This window comes from Rhincodon typus, chromosome 48, assembly GCF_021869965.1.
Source record: "Rhincodon typus isolate 14 chromosome 48, sRhiTyp1.1, whole genome shotgun sequence".
Classification (NCBI taxonomy): Eukaryota; Metazoa; Chordata; class Chondrichthyes; order Orectolobiformes; family Rhincodontidae; genus Rhincodon; species Rhincodon typus.
Window position 1 is genome coordinate 1,637,149 of NC_063379.1, and position 17,029 is coordinate 1,654,177.

At 40.7% G+C, this 17,029-nt stretch overlaps 1 protein-coding gene across 1 annotated transcript in view; it reads right to left on the reverse strand.

Moving 5' to 3' along the window:
- Positions 1-16,427, reverse strand: part of LOC125488000 (probable G-protein coupled receptor 139) — a 58,580-nt gene extending 42,153 nt beyond the window's left edge. Inside the window, exons 1-2 of the mRNA XM_048620742.1 lie at positions 16,124-16,427; positions 1,015-1,140 (exon numbers count right to left, since the gene is read on the reverse strand). Of these exons, the coding sequence (XP_048476699.1) occupies positions 1,015-1,140; positions 16,124-16,427 (430 nt within the window). The remainder of the gene's footprint in view (positions 1-1,014; positions 1,141-16,123) is intronic.
- Positions 16,428-17,029: the final 602 nt, after the last annotated feature.

The window sequence follows — 17,029 nt, forward strand, 5'->3', positions numbered from 1 at the left end:
TTAGATCCCCTGCAATTTATATTTTTGTTTGTTTTAGATCCCCTGCAGTTTATATTTTTGTTTGTTTTAGATCTCCTGCAATTTATGTTTTTGTTTGTTTTAGATCTCCAGCATCTGCAGTTCTTCGTTTTAATTTCCTTCTTGTCTCCCACCGACCTGTGTTGAAGCAAGTTGTACTTTTTTCTCTCTGCCTGGATTTTTGTCCAGAATTAGGTGAAGGAATAAAGAGGCAATTGGCAAGTGACTGGGAGAAAGCATGATGCTACAGACAATGGAAAAAAATCGAGCAAGGTGCTGAACTTTTAACAGAAAACGTTCCAACGCAGCATAAATGTCTTAAGCGAAAGTGTCGCAGACTGAGCTAAATGTTTGCTGTATAGAAAGGCGCTGTTTTTCCACCAGAAATTTCCACCGATTATTTTCCAAATAAAAAAGTAGGAAACCAGCTACAACAGAGAAGAAGGGTCCAATTTAAAAAATAAGCTGGCCGTCAGTTCACTGCGAGTACGACATAAAAACTTTGGTTTGGGGTTTTGAAGCTAAAATGTTGAAGTTCATGAAAGAATGCTAGTTAGGAGATATGGTCAGCCTTGAAGATAACTGATACAAAATGCTAAAAATACATTGAGGTGTAAGTAAAGATGCTGGAAATCTGAAAAAAAGGAAAAGAAATAGCTGGACAAACTCAGCAGGTCTTGCAGTATCAGTCGACAGAAAGTGGAGTCACCAGACCTGAAATGAAACCGTTGACAAATTTGAAGATTAAATTTTGATTTTAATTTCAATATGATTTGGGACATTTTGCCACGATGAACGCTGGTATTTTCTCCCTACGTGAGAAACCTTCACGGAGTTTGAAGCGAACAATTATAAAAGTATTTACAAAGTAGTGCAGCTAATTCCTAGAAGAGCAGAACTGAACATCATTGTAATTATAGCGAAGTCATCTCTTCTGTTCACGTCTTCCCGTTCCTTCTAACATTTTGTTTTGCTCCAAATCACTAAGAAACTTACCGACAAATTGCTGCACCAATGTATCCCAACTATCCTTGTTACGGGTATTGTGTTCGGAAGTACCAGCATCCAATTCAACATGTACCAATAGAGTGTAGACAGAACTCCCAAGACAATCTGAACGACCTGAAGGATACAAAAGTAACGTTGAGCAAAGTATGCATAATCAAAGAAAGAGTTAACTGTTTGTGGGAAAGAGGTGATTAGAAGAAGAAGACCCCTGATCCAGAACTGAATCAAATGCAACACCCTGAAGTAGATTAGGTTATTGCCACATTCAGAGTTAGCCAATACCTCACAAATCATTCTCCCCAACTTTGTCACAAGTAGGGACAATGTATTCGCATTATACAATCTCCGGGAAATGAGCAAGAACAAATCTACCCGTCAGCCCTGCAGTACCTGGGAACTATTATTCTGAAACAACTGAGCTGAACCAGTCCTATTGATAACGTACCTGGAAGGGCAGGTGAGGGAGGCTGAGAGTCACTCATCCCCTGTCTCTGTGATCCCTGCCCATCATCTACAAATCCAGTTCAGGAGTGTAGAGGAATACTCTCGAATTTCCTGGATGAATGCTGCTCTAACAACACTCGAGACACTTGATAAATACGCTGACAATTAAGCCTGTTTGACTGGCAACCCAGTGGCAAGTTCAAAATTCACTGCCTTCAACACCGCTGTACAGAGAAAGTATTGATTACCATGTACAAGATGCTCTGCAGTTTCCTTCCCAGGTTTTATTACTGCTTTTATTGTTTCATGGGGTGTGGACATCTCTGGCTAGTCCAGATGACTGCAGTGGAAAAGGTAACAGGCAGAAAGCAGAATGTTTTTGTTTTCTGAACAAACGCAGCGCTGTGCTGAGCCTTTAACTGAAAACATTTCAGCGCAGCGTAAAGTGTCACAGGGCGCAATTAAATGTTTGTCATGAGAAAAGGCGCTAGTTTTCGCTCAGAAATTTCCACAGACCATTTTTCGAAAACAAAAAAGGTTTAGGAAACCAGGAACAACAGAGAAACAGAGCGGTGTAGAGTCCAATTCAAGGAATAAGCAGTCTCTGAGCTTACTATGAACATGGAATAAATAACTTGGGTTTGGTTTCTCAAAGCAAAATGTTGAAAGAAATAAGATCAGGAGTAGCTCGACCAGCCCTCTGAGCCCGCTCCGCCATTCAATAGAGTCAGGGCTCATCTGACATTCCTAACATGCACTTTTCTGCCCTTTCCCCATCGTCGTTGATTCCAATGACTGACCAAGAATCTATCTATCTCGGTCCTAAATATACTCACACACTCTTCCCACACAGCTCTCTGTGGCAAGGAGATCCAAAGACTCAAGACCCTCTGAAAGAAGAATTTCCTCCTCATCTCAGTCTTAAATTCATGCCGCTTAAATCTGAGACTATGCCCACTGGTCCTAGGCTCTCCCATGAGGGGAAACATCCTCTCAGCATTTCACCCTGTCAAATCCCTTAAGATGTTTCAAATAGTGATGGTGATCTGCCTTGTAAAACTGCTGTGGTCGTTGGGTGTAGGTACACACACACAGAGCGCTACTACTGAGGGGGCTCCAGGGTTTCCAAACAGTTACTCATAATAAAGGATTTCCAATGTGGTTCCAATTCGAGATGGTGAGTGAGACTCGGAGCAGAACTTACACGTACTGCTGTTCCCTTGCCTCATCTACCCTCGTCCTTCAAATGGTGGACAATGAGGCTTTTAAGGCCCTGTTCAAGCAGCCTTGGTGTTTGTTATTTGTCCTTCATCTTTGCTGGTTCATTACCACCACTGATGAAATGGTAACATTCCGATGGCGTCATTCCTGTTGCATTCACAGTGGCGGGAGGCGATGATCCGCTGCTATTACTAATGGACTGTTAATCCAGAAACCCGGATAATAGGACCCCAGTTCGAAGTTCGTGGAATTTGTAATTCAATTGAAAGAAACTGGAGTTAAGAATCTAATGATGTCGGGAAACTCATCTGGTTTACTAATGTCCCCCAGGGAAGGAAACTGCCATCCTTATTTTGTCTGGACAACATGTGACTCCAGACCAACAGCAATGTGGTTGACTCTTAACTTAGGTGTGGGCAATAAATGCAGCTGATTCAGCAATCCCATGAATGAATAAAGAAAAAGAATTGGCAGAAGTTAAAGATGAAAATCCATCTCGATGTCCTCAAGGCAACCATTGAGAATGAGTGTATAATGTAGAGCTCATCAATGGTATTGACTTAGAAAGGAACAAAACACATACCTTCACATATTTTCCGCATTGTTCTCACCATTGAAATTATACCCGTCGGGATTTCTACAGGCAAGTGAATAGAACAATTTTTCATACACTGTTTTAATAACGTTCTTATGCGCAGCAGCTTGATATGTTTTGGTCGTAACGAACTGATTGGGGATAGACGCCTGTTCTCTCGTTAACCTATCCATGTAGGATTAAATTATATTTTTAAAAAATGATTCAATCTTACTCCCAGCGCTTTCAGTTTTCCCATCTTAAATCTTCCAATTGATGGCAGAACAACTTCTTCAATCAAGCTCACAGTCTCTTCCACTTTGCTGTACTGTTGGTTTATAACAAATCCAGTTTTCGTGCTCTGTGGATTGGCAATGTTTCAAATAATGGCCGAAGAATGCACCTTTAGTGAATTAAAAAAAAGAGTTCCAATGATTTTAGGAAGTGAACATTTTGTACAGGAACAATTAAATAGCACGCATTGTAACGTTCCAGACTGCTAACCACATTCATGAAATTATAAGCATTTATCAATGAACACAGAAATATATATTTTACGAACCAATTAAGTTGAGCGCTCCCAATGTAACATTTTAAAAAAAAGTCTTGCGCGACATCATTCAATTTTTACATTTTTTCCCCCAGAAAATCACTAGGTGCTGATTTTGATATTTCCATTCATTAAAACATCAGAGGCTCAATATTTTAAAAAGACTGACAGTTGGCAGACTGTATTTGAGACTAATCGATTGCATCTATTCCCAAAGTGACTTTTTTTTTCATTTGTCTGATTTTTTTTCGAGAAATTGGAAGCGTGCATGCTAACAAATTAGACTTTCATTGCAATTATAAATGTCCCCGACATTCCTACGACAAATTACCAAACCATTCCAGACTAAAGTGTCAGCGAGCTTTTGTGTGCTTTCTTTAACAACGAATGGCATCGCTAATCAAACTAATGCAATATTTAAATGTATTTTCATTATTTCTGACGCTCACGTCTTTTACCAACAAATGGGTAATTGCATTGATGAAAGAAACAAAGCACCGAAATTGCTGGTGAAGCTCAGCATCGATGGAGAGACAGCAGAACTGAAGAAGGGTCATTCGACCAGAAATGTTTTTTTTTTCCTGTTTTTCCCTCTTCACAGATGCTGCCACAACTGTTAGGTTTCTCCAGCAATTTCTGTTCCTTTTCTTTTGCCAGATCTTCAGCATCCGCATTGTTTTTTTGTTTTAGTTCAATGTGAAAATGATCGATTCTATCATTGAACACATTCCAACTGTTGGATTGCTGTAATAAAACATCGCATATATGGCAAGGCCAGTATTCAACAGTTACAAAAGAAAATTGACTGGGTATGGTCCTGTTTGTAGTGCAGGTACAGAGCATATTCAAAAGATCTCATAAATAAACGATGAACAAAAAGAATAAAGAACAATAAATCGCAGGAACAGACCCTTCAACTCTCCAAGTCTGCACGGATACATTTTGCCCTTCCATACTAGAACTATCTTCACTTACAGGATCCGTATCCCTCTATTCCATTCTTATTCATGCATTTGTCCAGGTGTTTCTTAAATGCTGCTACTGTGTCTGCTTCCACCACCTCCTCTGGCAGCGTGTTCCAGGCACTCACCACCCTTTGAGTGAAAAACGTGCTTGCCTTGGACCTGTGTCCCCTAGTAACTGGGGAAAAAGGTCTCATACTTTCCATTCTATCTGTGCCACTCACAATCTTATAAACTTGGTCCTGCCTTCCAATGAAAACAAACCCAGTTTATCCAACCTTTCTTCACAGCTAAAATCCCCCATACCAGGCAGCGTTCCGATAATCCTTTCCTGTACCCTCTCCAAAGCATCCACCTCTTTCTGGTAGTGTGGTGACCAGAACTGTAACATAATATTCCAATTGTGGCCGAAATAAAATTTTACAAAGCAGCAGCTTGACTTGCTCATCCTTATACTCAACGTCCCCTCCAATGAAGGTAAACATGCATAAAGTATGCATGTCAATTTAGCTAAGGCAATAAGCAAAGTCATCGAAATTGCATATTTAGAAATCAAAATACACAGAGAAGATAAAATTCAACAGCGACAGCAAGAAGAATTCATTCAGGTAGTCAGTCCCTTCAATACAAAAACTTACAGGCAGCACATTGTAAACGAAAGTACTTTTGCAAACCTGTTCCCCGGCTTTCAGTGTGTAATGAAAACGGAAATTGCTGGAGAAACTCAGCAGCTCCGGCAGCATCTGAGGAGAGTGAAACAAAGTCCATGTTTCGAGTCTATTGGTTTTATTTTAAAGTTTATCTTGTTCAGCCCCTGGTCAGTGCTGGAGGAGTCAACGACAAAGTGTAGTTTCTGCACAGACAGCACAGCACAGAAATGTTTTAATACTACGGACGGGATAGAGAAACAATAAAATAAGGCAATAAAACTTCGGATGCTGGAGATCTAAAACAAACAGAAATTGCTGGAGATCTTAAATAAACAAAACCAGAAATTGCAGGAGATCCAAAACAAACCAAAACTGAGATCGCTGGAGCTCTAAAATAAACAAACAAAAAATCATCAATTGCATGAGATTTGAGACAAACAACGTAGAAATTACTGGAAATCTGAAACAAACAAACAAAAAACAGTAATTTCTGGAACTTTAAAACAAACAAAATAGAAATGGCTGAAAGTTTGAAACAAATAAAAGCAGCCATTGCAGGAGACCAAACCAAACCAAAACCCATGTGGCTGGGAATCCGAAATAGACGAAGACATATATCACTGGAGTTCTGATAAAAAAAACACAAAAACAGAAAGTGTTGATGAAACTCAGGCGGTCTGGCAGTATCTGTGGAGAGTCCAGTGACCCTTCTTTAGAATGTATTTCACATTGATCAATATTCACACAGACTGCTTGTGAAATTTGCCGTGTTGCTCCCAAGACGAAAATTGCAACGGTGATAAAAGAATTAGATATACAATATAAAGACTGCAAAATTTCACACCGGATAACAAATCACCAATGCCCTGCTCTGGATCAGGTTGTAGTCTTATTTAGTTCAACATGAGACAGTCTGATGAGGGTGGGACCGCATTTAGTGGAAATAAGAGATTGGTTCATAAACCTGTTCTGTCTTGTTGTCTGGTGTAGCTGTGAACTCATGGAGCAGACTGGGTTGGATCACTATAGAGTTATCATCACTGACGAATGTCACACAACGTAGAGATGAGGTGATGGCCTAGTGGTGGTATTTTTGGACCATTGATAAAGAGCCCTAGGTAATAATCTCGGGACATCGGTTCAAATCCCCCATGGCAGATGGTGGAAGTTAAATTCAACTAAAATCAATGCAAAAAAGTGGAATTAAATGATGACAACAAAACCATTGTCGATTGTTTGAAAATGCATCTGCTTCACTAACGTCCTTCAGGGAAGTAAACCACCATCCTTACCTAGTGTGGCCTAAATGTAACTCTAGACTCCTAGCAAAGCAGTTGACTCTTAAATGCCCTCTGGCAATTAGGAATGGGCAATAAATGTTGGCTTAGCAAGAGACACCTGCATCTCATGAATGAATTTTTAAAAACCTGGACTATACATCCTTGCACCCTGATTCTCCCAATTCCTCTGTCTCTGTCACTTTTGTTCTGATGATGCCAACTGCGACAAGGGATCCTCTGGACAGTCCACCTTTCTTACTCAACCGAGGCTTCCCTAACACTGTTGTCGACAGGGCCCTCAACCGGGTCAGACTCATCTCCCACATTTCGGCCCTCACCTCCCTCCTCCCTCCTACAACAGCGATAGCGACCCCTTGTCCTCATCTACTATCCCATCAGCATCCGCATCCAGAAGATCATTAGCCACCATTTCTGCCACCTCCAGTGAGACGCCACCATCAGACACGTTCCCCTCTGCTCCCTTGTCAGCCTTCCGCAGGGCCCATTCCCTATTGGACTCCCTGGTCCACTCTTCCTTCACTCCCAACACAGTCTGTGGCAACGACAGAAGGTGTAACCCCTATCCGTTTACTTCCTCCCTCCTCAGTATCCAAAGGCCCAAACACACCTTCCAGGTGAAGCAGCACTCCACCTGCACTTCACACTATCTAGTCTACTGCATTCGCTGCTCATAATGTGCTCTTCTCTACATTGGGGAAATGAAGCAGAGGCTGAGTGACTGCTTTGCACAACACTCACATTCTGTCCGCAAAAAAGACCATGAACTTCCAGTTGCCTACCACTTCAAAGCACCACCCTGTTCCCTGGTCAAAACATCTGTCTCAGGCTTGCTGCAGTGCTTCAGTGAATCTCAGCGCAAGCTGGAAGAATCGCACCTCATTTTCCACTTGGGGACTATGTAACCTTCCAACACAATACCGAGTTCAATTACTTTAGGGCTTGAGCTCTCCCATTTCTTTATCCCAACCCCCACATATCAGGCCTTTTTTTAATCACATAGTTTGCTATGACACACAATCCATTGTTAGCCACAAACAGTCTCCACTAATAGCTATTCACCCTCCTAGTCAATGGTTATTTATTCCTTTGTTTGCCCAACTGTTCTCTCTCTTTGGGCTCTATCCCCACCTCTCGTTTACTTCTTATCCCTACCTTATCTTCTGCTTAGAAACTGCCATTTTTCTACCTACCATCAATTTTGAGGGTGCCTCAAAACATTGGCTCTGATTTCTCCCAACAGAAGCTGCCACACCTGCTGAGCTTTTCCAGAAATCTCTATTTCTGTTTCTGATTTACACCATCCACTGTTCTCTCATTTTAAAAAAAAAATCCATCCGTTTTACCAACACTGGGGATTTGCTTCTCAGATGAATGAAGAGAGGGACAGTTGAGATATTAGGTAAATGTCCATGGTAATTTTCGTCTGTGTCATCAGTCTGGAAATTTTATTGCATGTGCTCAGGAAACATTATACGACGTGGATCTAAATTTATTGTTATGGACCAGACCAAACCCCTCAAAATCTATTAAGATGATAACATTTTCTTATTTTAAAGATATGTGTAAGATGTTGAGTTCCAGATGCAATTCGATTAGTCAAACTATCAACTTTAAGCAAAACACACATTATTTTTACACAACAGCTAAAATACAAACAAAATAAAAAGAAAAGAATTGGCTTAACTGTAATTCTAATGAAATTCTTAACAAGATCAAATATATATTAATTACTGCTGATCACCTGTTCCAGTATAGCAATATTCCATAAACACACCCTTGGGAAAGGTAAATTCAGTAAAATAGATTGTTACACATGCAACTCTAGCAGCAGGAAGAGAACCCCAGCTTTTAGCTATAACAGGGGGAGCTCCCATGTCCAGCTTTAAGATGCCAGAAACTGCAGAAAGTTAAAACTAAAAATCTTGGTTTTGTGAGTGTTTGGCCCCACCCATTCAGACTGCTTCTATTGTTCCAAACTTCTAAAACAAAAACAAGGCCTGTTTACTGTATTGGCTTTGAGCAGATTGCTCATTACCTCAGTCTCAAACTTTCTTTGCAAAAAAAAGGAGAAAATATACCTCTTAAAGCCACAGTATCTGTACATTATGTGTCAAGATTGCAACTTTTGGAATTGCTGCATACAAGTTCAACAAGAGTAAACAGGTATGCAGTAAGTAGTTGAAGATCAAACATCTTCCCTCAGAATATTTGATCTGGATGCTAAACCCTGGACCATGGTGAGGGAAAAGCGTGTGTGTCTGTAAGTGAGGCAGGCTATTAGGGGACACAGGGGGCAAGAGTACAGGATTGTAAGCATAAGTAACTATCCAATAACCTTGAGGTGGAGCTGAAGAACAGTTATGCAAACTGATTACGCCCCCATGGAAGAGGGTATTTAATGAGATGAAGCAACTAGTTTTAGTGAGTAAAAGTAGGATTGGGGAAGTGGGGTGGTATTTTCTGCAGCAAAGTGCAAGGGCCCAGATGACTGTGTTTCCTGGATGATATCAGGGTTATCAGGTTTGGAAAGCTTTTTGAAATAGGAGAGGAAGGAAAGAATGGGCGCTCGTGGTCCATATTGACAGCAATGACACAGGCAGAACTGGGAAACTAGTTCTGGAGCTAAGGATGGAACTAAGAGTTAGGAACTAAAATGTTTGTAATTTAGATTACAAGAGCTAGGCATAAATTTGAAAAGCAGAACACCAAAGGTTAGAATCTCTCGATTATGACCTCTGCCACATGCACATGGACCCAGGATACATACAGTCAAATAGATTAATAATAAAAAAAAGGAAATCAGAAACAAAAACAGAAATTGCTGGGGAAATCTCATCAGGTCTGGCAGCATCTTTGGGGAGAAAGCAGAGTTAATGTTTTCTTCAGAACAGAACAGAAGGGTCATTGGACCCAACATTTAGATAGATTAATGCACAGATCATAGATTGGTCTGGGAGCTATGGGTTCAGGTATATAATGCCACTAGCAACTGCAGTGGGGAAAGTGGGGTGGCCTTATCTTTGGGATTGTTTACTTAGTCAGCATGGTTCTGTGTGAGGAAAACCATGTCTCACAATCTTGATTGAGGTTATAAACAGAGTAATCAAAAAGGTTGATGAGGTGAGAGCAGTCGAACTTGTTAACTTGGATTTTAGCGAAGAATTTGATAGATTCTGCTTAATAGTAAAGTTGGATCCTTTGGGATTCAAGGTGAATTTGACAATTGGATACAAATTTGGCTTTACGGTAGGAGACAGAGAGTGACAGGAGGATTGTTTACGCACTGGAAGCCTGTGACCAGTGGTATTCCACAACGGATTGGTACTGGATGCACTTTATTTATCATTTATATAAATGATTTGGATGTGAATACAGGAGGCATGGTCAGTAAGCTTGCAAATGGCATCAAACTTTTTAGTAAGGTGGACAGCGAAGAAGGGTTATCAAAGATTACAAAGCGATCTTGATCAACTGAATCAATGGGCTGAGGAATGGCAGATGGAATTTAATTTGGAGAAATGTGAGGTATTGCATTTTGTAAAACAAACAAAGACAGGCCTTATACAATTAATGGTGAGACCCCTGGGTAGTGTTGTAGAACAGAGAAAGTTCAGGTACAGAATTCTGTGAAATCTGCATCACAGGTGAAAAGGGTGGGGTTAAGAGGGCGTTTGACATGTTTGCCTTCATTGCTCAGACCTTGGGACATCACATTGAGATTGTCCAGGGCGTTGATGAGGTTTCGTTTGGAATACTGTGTGCAGTTTTGGTCGCCCTGTTGTAGGAAGGAAATTATTGAACTGGAGCGCGTTCAGAAAAGAATTGCCAAGAATGGAGGTTTTGAGATACAAAAGTAGACTGGGAAGACTAGGACATTTTTCACTGGAACGTAGGAGATTGAGGGGTGACCTTATTGAAATTTATAAAATCATGAGAGACATAGATAAGGTGAATGGCAAAGGTCTTTTCCCTAGGGAATGGGAGCTCACAACTAGGGGGGACATATTTTAAAGGTGAGAGGTGAAAGATTCAAAAGAGACACAAGGGATGATATTTTTTACACCGACAGTGATTTGTGTGTGGAATGAACTGCCAGAGGAAGTGGTGGATGCAGATAGTTACAACGTTTAAAAGACATTTGAGCTTATCAACATTGCACAGAGACAGAGAGGGCAAGAGAGGAAAGGCACAACTGTGCTGGTGTGGGAATGAAGATTAAAATAACCACTGGCTAGTTAAGGACTGGAATGACAACATTGTTAGAAGGGACATGATGAGAACTTTTATTATCCCTTTCTGCAGCTGTCACATCTCTAAGTGACGACTTTTATCATTGAAACCTACTCATTTGTTTTTGACAACTTCTCGGAAACTAAAACCGAATTCCCCAACAGGGAGAGGGGGATTAGAACTTACCTCCTCTGGGTTTTAAAAGGCAGACAGCGAGTTACTAACTGTTGAAACTAAATTATTACCTTGTTCAGCAAAAAGCAGAACACAAAAACAGTCGTGAACACAACTATGAACTTTGTACACAAACTATATCTAGTCTCTGTAAGCTGTACACAAACTAAATCCGGACTCTGTAAACTGATACACAAACTGCACCTAGACTCTGTAAGCTGGTACACAAACTATACCTAGATTCTGTAAACTGGTGCGCAAACTATATCTAGTCTTTGTAAGCTGGTACACAACCTATACCTAGACTCTGTAAGATGGTACACAAGCTATACGTAGACTCTGTAAGATGGTACACAAACTATACCTAGTTTCTGTAAGATGGTACACAAACTATAGGTAGACTCTGTAAGATGTTAAACAAACTATACCTAGTCTCTGTAAGCTGGTACACAAACTATACCCAGACCCTGTAAGCTTGTTTGAGCTTCAATAAGACTCAAGGGGCTCTGGGCAATTGTAATGTACCTGATTACACAGCTGGCCCAACAATGTACTGGTGTAGCTGCTGATCAGTCAGTCCTTCATTTTAACAGTGCACTGTACACTCAATCCTTCAATAAGGAACAATACATTTTTTTCTCTGATACCAGAGTTCAAGCGATCAGTCCCCGGGCACTCATAGAAATGGAGCGATTTTTAAAAAAAAATTCTAGTTTAAACAAAATGAAATATTAATGCCAGCGTTGGGTCAATGAACTAAATGGTTTTCTTACAGTTTTGATCCCCTTACTTGAGGAGGGACGTAGTTGTATTGGAGGCAGTTCAGAGGAGGCTCCCTCAATTGTTTCCAGAGACGAGAGGTCTGTCTAATGAAGAGAGGTTGAGAGATTTAGGCTGATACTCCCTGGAGTCCAGATGAATGAGAGGAGATTTGATTGAAGTATATAAGATACTAACAAGGATTAACAAAGTCGACGTAGATGTTTCCTCGTGTGGGAATATATGGAATGAGAGGTAATAGTGGTTGCAGATTTAAAAACGAGACAAAGAGGAATTACTTCTCTCAAAGCGTCGTGATTTTGTTGAATTCTCTTCCCCAGAGCACGGTAGATGCCGGGACATTGAGTAAATTTGAGGAGGAGACAGACAGATTTTTAATTGGTAACAGGTTGAAGGGTTGTGGAGAGCTGGCAGGAAAGTGGAGTTGATGGCGAAATGAGATCAGCCATGATCGTATTGAGTGGTGGAGCAGGCTCAAGGTGTTGAACTGCCTAACCCTACTCCTAAGTCTTATTTATTTATTACTCAGTCTAACCAGGAATGTTCTGATCTGATGAAATAGAAGTGGTAATCTTCGAGTCATAAGCATTTCAAACTAATTTATATTTTCAACACAAAGACATTGAATAGCTGGTAGAGATGAGGTAATGGTCACGATCACAGCACATTGTCATTGATCCACTACATTGACGATGTGCAGTTTCTGTAAGAACTAGTTGTGGTTTTGTTGACACTGAAAATAGGTTGAAAATACATACACACATGCAATACAAAGGCAGTGGCATCTTTGGTAGCAATGAGAGTTATTGACGCACACCGTCTGTTCTTGGCTAAACCTCAGATGTCTTATTGCCTCCACAGAAGCGCAGAGTGAAATTGAAAACAGGAAGCAAACTTGGAACATCTGCTCGTCCTCTCATGCAGCCACACGCTTGCTTTGTGAGAACCATTGTTTTTTAAACCATTTATCACAAGTACACAGGGTAACATAACTCCTAAAACTAAGCAAAACGCATAAGAAACATCTCTGAAGAGAACCAAACAGCAAAACAAACACCTCATCACGCTGTCATTTTTAGAGTGCTGAGCCACTTGATTTCTGATGCTGAGTTAGGCTGAATAGAATTCAATTGTTTAGAGGCTTTTATTCAAACTATAAGGAGGAGCGTGTCTTGTGGTGCAGTGCTAGCGCACCTACTTAGATCATGAGACCACACAAAATGGGAACAGAAGGAGGCCATTCAGCCCCTCGAGCCTGCTCCAGCATTCAGTAGGATCATGGATGATTTGACATTCCTCACTTTCACTTTCCTGCCCTTCCCTAATAAGCCTCGATCACCCAACTGATCAAAAATCTATATCAGCATTACATACACACAATCTCTGTCCCCACAGCTCTCGATGGCAAGGAATTCCGAAGACTCACAACCTCCTGAGAGAAAATATTTCCCCCTCATCTCAGTCTTAAATTAATGCTCCTTCATTCTGACTCTATGTCCTCTGGTTCTAGACTCTGCCGTAGGGGAAACATCCTCTCATTATTGACCCTGCCAAACCCCCTAAATCCTGCATGTTTCAGTGAGATCACCCCTCATTCTTCCTCATTAACTAATGCTCTTTTATATTTCAATGCCGTACTGCTGATAGATCGACCTCTCTGGCACTGTCTCATTCTCCTCGTACAGCAAAGCCTGGATTTGATAATTCTGCATCCTATGCTTACAAATCCCTCCCTGGCTTTATCCCCCCATCTACCTTCAAACTGTTCCACCTCTTCATCTGTTCAGATCTTTTAAGTTTCTTCGTTGTAGATGTCCAGTACACTGTAGATAGCAGAGAATAATTCACTCCTATCTGCTGCTATACAGTTCGTCTGTGTTTTAGGGTTCGTCATGAAACATCTTCACCTCATTACACATTTGTGTAATAACAACTTTTTATTTGTGTCATAAGCAGGAGTTCGCTTGTGTAAAAAACGTGTATTCGCTAGTGTCATAAATGAGTGTTCATTTACATTTACATTCATGGAATAAATGTATTAATTTTTTTGTAATAAGTGTATGTTCATTAGTATTCATTCGTACTATAGAAATGTGTTGTTTTGTGTAACAAGCATATGTTCATTTGAATTGTTTTTGTCTCAGATTTCCAACATCCACAGCTCACAGTTTTACACAATCTCACAGCATTTACCGTACTGTGCAGTACATGCTGCATGAACCTATAACGATACGAATCCCTCAATGCAGTTCCGCAAACGGGTTGATTCTAATAAACATTCCCCACAACCCGTACGAAACCATTTAATAAGTCCTCCTTCATTCCGTCGCTACAGTTAAATCTTTTGATACTGGAATCCAGTCCAACCTTTTCAGTTCTTCCTCAGATCATTGATTGCGTGACAACCTGAAAAATAAATCACAATAATTACTGATAAGAGATAGTAAGAACTGCCGATGCTGGAGTCAGAGATAACACAGTGTGGAACTGAAGGAACACAGCAGACCAGGCAGAATCAGAGGAGCAGGAAAGTTGACGTTTCGGTTCGGGACTTCTCTTATCTCTGACTTCAGCATCGGCAGTTCTTACTATCTCTGGGTAGGAATATGACCTTTTCTTCATAGAGTGATTGTTTTTATTACACTTTTCAAAACAAAAATAAAACCAAAAACTTTTATTTATCTATGAGTGGTAGCCACCATTGGCCAGTTGATAGTTCCTTGAGAGTGGTGTCACATTTAGACAAGATGAGGAAGGCATTTGGCACGCTTGCCTTCATCGGTCAGAGCACTTGAGTACATGAGTTGGGTGCAAAAAAAAAGATTTCCAAGGATGTAATTGAGATTAGAGGGTTTGAGTTATAAGGTGAGGCTGGATAGGCTGGGATCTTTTACCCTGAAACGTAGGAGGCTGAGGGGTGACCATATGGAGATTTATAAAATCATGTGGGGCGTACGTAAGGTCATAAGTCATTCATTTCCCCCAGGGGAGGGGAGTCCATACCTAGAGGGCGTAGGTTGAAGATGAGTGGGGATAGATTTAAAAGGGGCCTGAGCGCCATGTTTTTTTCACACAGAGGGTAGGGCATGCATAGAATGAGCTGCCAGAGATAGCAGTGGAGTTGGGTACAATTACAACATTTCAAAGACATCTAGATGAGTACATGGATAGGAAAAGTTTAGAGTGATATGGGCCCAAACACAAGCAAATGGGACTCGTTCAGTTTGGGATATCTGATCGGTATGGACTTGTTCTGCCATAGGTTCTATTCCCAGGTTGTGTGACCAATGTATAAAGCTATTGAAATTTCCTAATTGTGATTGAGAAGCGAGCTATTTGTGATAGAGTCCCGTAGTCGTGAAGGAGCAGAAATAAAGTTTCAACCAGCATGTTCTGTAACTTGGCGCCAAACGTGTTGGAGTTGGCAGAGATACCCGAGAAAGTTCTCCGGGCCCTTTTACTACGTCTCTAATACACCTGGTATCCTCCAGTTACTGCCGTCAGAAACGGTGCAATTTCTAAAAATTAATTCACCTCTCCTTATTCTGCAAATCCATGCAAATGAATTAGGGAAAAGGAGATTTTATTTTACAGTATTTGCACGGGGAGCGGCGATTAAGATTTCCACATAGTCATCTGAGGGATGATTGGATTTTAAAGTGCATTGATTGAAGAAAAATAAAGTCATAAATTATATTTACGGAAACATTGCACACCACCAGAGAGGCAAAAGTCAAATTAAACGCTACTTGCAAACCATCATAATGAAATTCTATGCTAATTGGAACAGTTGTTCACATTTTATGCATTGCGCTTATGTCTAAATTTCTACAGAATATTATTAGAAATGGAGAAGTCATATCTACTGATAATTACCAATATGGAATTTGAAATCCATGGGGATAAATAACTTGTGCTGTTTGACATTTCAAACATAATCACTTACGACAATCCCTGTACTATGCAACGTTTTTATTCTTCAGAATGGCAGAGAGACGTGTCACTCCCGAATCACCCAGTTTTATTCATGTTCAGAGTAATAAAGAATAAACAGAATTAGCAATTGTCAGGGAGAACTGAGTAGAAAAGGAAACGTTTACAGAGGCTATTCTGTCACGTAATAATGTTACCATACTGTTGAACAATCGTGTTGCATTACCTGAGTAATTATCATTTATGTAGCACTTGTTCCAGCTGGTGGATCCCCTCACCTTCTACACCACAACTGTCCAGTTCCAGCTCCTCAATCTCCTGTAACATCATTAACGCTTTTGAGACCGTGAAGATAGTGAAAACCGTAAAGTCAAACGTTTTAAGAGGGCCCTTTGTGAATGTTATTGTCTTCATTGGAGCCCAGACATCTTCCATCAGTGTTGCATCTCTAAAGTCAAGAAGACAATCCAATGTCTCGTGGAACCTCTCCTGGTTTCTCTCACTTTCCAAATTCTGCACACAACTGTTGTTTTTTTTTTCTTTCAGCCAGTCAGATACATCCGAGGCTGCCTCAGAATGCATTCCCACGTGAAAAACACTGTCTGTTCGATTGATTTTGGTGATGTTAGGCCAACGCAGAAAACATGACACAACCTAAATCTGTCATCGGTGCAGTTGTTCTGTTCAGTAAGCATTTTCTCACTTGGTCAAGTGGTGTACTTTGAGATTTAAATGGTGCAGCGATAAAATCCTTCAAAATGGAGTGCGAGGCCATGTAGCCAACGCCATCATTGCTTCAAACTTCCATCATAAATGCAGAGGTCCAATTGGACACAGGGAGCGTACACTGCTTGAACCAGCCTCTTTCAAATGTTTGGTGAAAACTCTCCAGTGAGTCAAACTACCCAAGTTCAGAAGTATAACGTGAGCATTGACACCTTTATAACAACATTTCTTCAAAACACATGTGAGGTAAGTGAGGCGCATCCTTGTATCGCTGGAGTATAGCCTCCTTCTTTCTGCTGTGCTTCCAGCATTGAACACAGAACCGAGCAGAAACGAGGATTATGGTACATGGTGTAAGACATCTCATCCTGCTCAATATAATCTAGAACATCTGAAGCAAGATGCCCAACTGCAGAGCAGCGTCGAAAATATTGCTTTATTGTGGCTGCGTTGAATCC